Source organism: Fibroporia radiculosa, assembly GCF_000313525.1.
Source record: "Fibroporia radiculosa TFFH 294 genomic supercontigs, scaffold3926, whole genome shotgun sequence".
Lineage (NCBI taxonomy): Eukaryota > Fungi > Basidiomycota > Agaricomycetes > Polyporales > Fibroporiaceae > Fibroporia > Fibroporia radiculosa.
This window is the reverse complement of record NW_012133701.1, coordinates 1-3,708: the sequence shown is the minus strand read 5'-3', so window position 1 is coordinate 3,708 and position 3,708 is coordinate 1. Positions and strand designations below refer to the sequence as shown.

The following is a 3,708-nucleotide window of genomic DNA, read 5'->3' as shown; positions in this document are numbered from 1 at the left end:
CCGCCAATGATGTCAGGATGATCGTCTGGGACAGTGGGTAACCCGAGGACACTACGGTACGCATCACGGCGTGCTCCTCGAGTGCTCCTCGTTGGTTAGGTTGTTTCTTTGGCTCCTTTTATTGTCCACGAGGGCCTGGCCCTATGTAGACGGCGAGGTACGGTGCATGAGCTATCGTGATACGTTCAGTGTTGAAATGGAGACATTGGACGCGGCCTGAGATGCAGGGCGCGCGTCGGGGCATAGCTGTGGTACGCTGATGGTTAGGTACTACTCTGTCACTAAGCTTGGCCGTCACTCCGGCACCAGTGATCATTCCCGGCTCCGACTCCACTAGCAGTGTCTTCGAGTCGCGATGTGCCAAGTGGCGGCCGGCCAGCGGCCTCATGGGGCGCTGTCCTTCCGTCTTGTAAGAAGGTACGTATCCATCCTCAAGATGCGCTCTCAGCCGACTGTCCGCGCTGACGGTTGCGTGCAGCGACAGGTTCTGAATCTCCCGCGACGGGCAGACAGAGCACGATGACGCGCTGAGACCTGCATATTTGTCGGCGTGAGACGTGCGCACGCTCAAGAACCCGGCGTGGCTTCGCAGCAGCTGGGGGGTGCTCTATGTTCCACGGCACAGGCGGGGCTCCAAGAGTGCCCAGTGAGTATCGCGCAGCCGAACCCCCGCACGTCTGCATCCCGCCAGTCTCGATCCACCCTCCAGGGAGTAGCCAGAAAGACTCGGCACACAACCCAGTCGCTGACGAGGCGCAGGCAGTAAGACCCCTCGCGGCGGCATTAGAAAGGCCGGCGACGTGCGAGACGCGTTCCCTCGCTAGGGCGACGGGTGGAGCTGCCCGGATTCAGTTCCGCCACCGCTGACGTCGTGCAGCGTGGCCGCACGGGCAGATTGCGGGAATTTTTCGCATGTATGTATATTTCACGGTCAATAGTACGAGGTAGCGAGATATTGACGGGACCGTACGAGATGTGCGTCTGCAGCGGCGGCGGCGGCGGCGGCGGCTGGCAGAGATACGGCGGGGGGCTACAGTGCCTACCGTGCCACACCTCGGTGGGGCCGCTAAAGGACAATGCGCGCGCCGTATTGCGTTCCTGCCAATCGGCCGGCCAGAACTCGATGCTCGCTTCCTGAAAGGTCGCATGATAGTCCTCGAAGTTCGATGTGTGACGCGGTGGAGCCGTGTCCTGTGTCCGTCTCTGACGGCATGCGCCCGCGCCGCCTTGCCAGTGGCGCAGTGCTCGACTGGCCCGTGTCCGATAACCTCCTCTGTGAGGCGACGGCAGGCGCAATGGTCGCCCCCAGCCGGGGGTGCGGCAGGGATGGGGGGGACGAGGAAGGACAGAGAGGGAGCGAGGGCGTGTGGCCCAATGGAGAGGTAACATCGGGTCGTCCACGTCATTGCAAGCCAAGGGATCACCACGGCGTGTCGTGATCAGATGCAGATAATGGCCTCAGCCCAGTGGGATATAAAAACACTGCCGAGCGACGCCTGGCGCCCGCATCTGCTCTGCTGCTGGACGCTCCTTTCACCGCGACTCGCCCGGCCACCAGGCCTGCCTCTGCTCAGCTCAGCTCAGCTCCGCTCCGCTCCCTGCCCCGCCCTGCTCTGCTCCGCCCTCGACATGCCAGACCAGGAACACCACACGAGGGACGCGTTGTCGCACTATGCGCGGGAGATGTTCAAGTATACGTTTGAAAAGTGGGACCAGCTGAAGAAACGGCTGGAGGCGCGGGCCGCGGGCCCCACCGATGAGGACGATGGGAAGAGATCGTAGAGAGAGAGAGAGAGAGATCCCGCACACGCGAGAGTTGGACCACATCTGTGAGGACTGCAATTCTCGCTGGCGCCGATTTCTTATGTCTCGACGTGCGCGTTAGCGGCCCACCAGGACGGCGGGCTGTCGGCCTCCCTTGCGACATATCCGCTGTTGTCGAGCGCGTGTCGTGCGCTGTGACGCTCTCGTACGTCGTCTCTTCCCATCTTGCGTGTTCTTTTCGGTGACGTAAGGGTGTCGTCAATGCAGTTAGACCCTTGTATCTGTATGATCTCATCGGCCTCGGACCTGGCAATGAAATGTGTGCAAGTGATCAGTCCATTAAAGATTTGTCCGGTCAGGTCACGGCGCCCGTCATGTGTTTCCATCCGTTCTTATTTAGTTTCTACCCTACACATATTCCGAGTCTGCGTTGCGAGTCGTTTGCGATCCACGCCCCGCGTGTGGGTTATGCCCCCGGCCGATCAGGCCCAGGATAGGCGTCAGCCTGCAGCGTTGATTGCACTCCCTCTCCCTCTCTGAATATGTCATTCTATTTACACCCTGCCCAGCCATCGACGTCCACCACTCCGCCAATGGCACATCCACGGCTGCAGTTGTACGAGCCTCGACCCCGCCCCGTGCTTCTCGACCTCCAGGACCCGCACGAGGGCTCCGCGGGCCTACAGAACCGACATGCCCGCCTGCGTCCGTCCGCAGTGAGCACCGCGCGCGCACACAACCAACCGAGCGCGCACCCACCTGGACGTGCGGCCACTCGCCCAGCGCGGCGATCCCGCAGAACGCGTGGCTGCTCACCCTAAGTCGCGACGAGACGCGCGCGCGAGCGTGAGCGCCCGCCGCACGCGGAGACGTCAAGCGGCCCAACGCGTTCATGTCTGCGAGGCTGTGCGCGCCCCGCGCCCGCCAGGCGCATGTCGAGCACGCCGTACAGCCGCTCTGTCTCGTCCACGCTGCCGCGGGGGCGCGGTGGGGAGAGAAGGGAGCAGGGGAGGAAGGGAGCAGGGGAGAAAGAGGTCGCCGAGGCGGGGCGGTCAGCATCATCCGGTACTGCCCGGCTATACTTGCTCGTGAACGCTGTTACGAGTCCTGGCTGTGAGATGCACTTGTCGAGCGTGGCGCGTGGAGACCCGGGCCAGGAACGTCCGAGTGGTGGCGGGTGAACTGAAGACGGTTGCCGCACGCCATTATCAAGCTGCTGTACTAGTACCTCGACTACATTATATTATATTGGGCAAGCCCGGCTTCGTCACCGAGGCGTCATTGCGCATAGCCGCTCGCATGGGCGTCTCATCAAAGTGCCCGTACTGGGGCACTACATAACTAACAGGCCGGGGGCGGGCGATCCGACGTCGACGAGAAAAATGCCGTCTATTCGTGAAAGTCGAAAGAGCTCATGGACAGTGGATGGATGATGCGTACTGGTACAGTGTTGTGCGATACACAGCAGGGGATGGAAAGCAGACAGACGGCGCGGCAAGCACGACGGCGGCGAGGCCACACCGGCGCCAGACCGGGCGCGCAGTGTGCCCCGTGCACGCCGCCCGCGCTCGTCGCGGCCGACACGAAACAGACAGACAGCGTATACGGCCAGCTCGAACGAGAGAAAGGAAGAAAAAGGAAGCAAGAGGAGGAAAACACAGGACAAAGGAGGACACCGACGACGGCGCAGACAAGAAACTCGCTATAGTAGTACACACCTGCCTCCAGCAGCAAAAGCCCAAGACCGAGTCCAACACGGCTCATCGCGCAAAGAACAACAGCAACACCACCCCCGCATTTCCGAGCGTCCCCGCCCGCAGACAGCACACCGCGCACGCCGGTCACCCGTCGTCCGCAGGCGACCGCGCGGGGTGGCCCTCCGACGGAGACGCGTGCACGGGATCCCGCCTCGCCGCGAGCCCCGCCTCGGCGCGCCCCTCGCTC

At 62.6% G+C, this 3,708-nt stretch overlaps 1 protein-coding gene across 1 annotated transcript; it reads left to right on the top strand.

Moving 5' to 3' along the window:
* Window positions 1-1,452: 1,452 nt before the first annotated feature.
* Window positions 1,453-1,782, top strand: FIBRA_08862 (uncharacterized protein; the record flags this gene model as incomplete). Its single annotated transcript, XM_012330477.1, has 1 exon — window positions 1,453-1,782. One exon carries the CDS (start codon window positions 1,453-1,455, stop codon window positions 1,780-1,782), a length of 330 nt encoding a protein of 109 aa, XP_012185867.1.
* Between the last annotated feature and the right edge of the window lie 1,926 nt (window positions 1,783-3,708).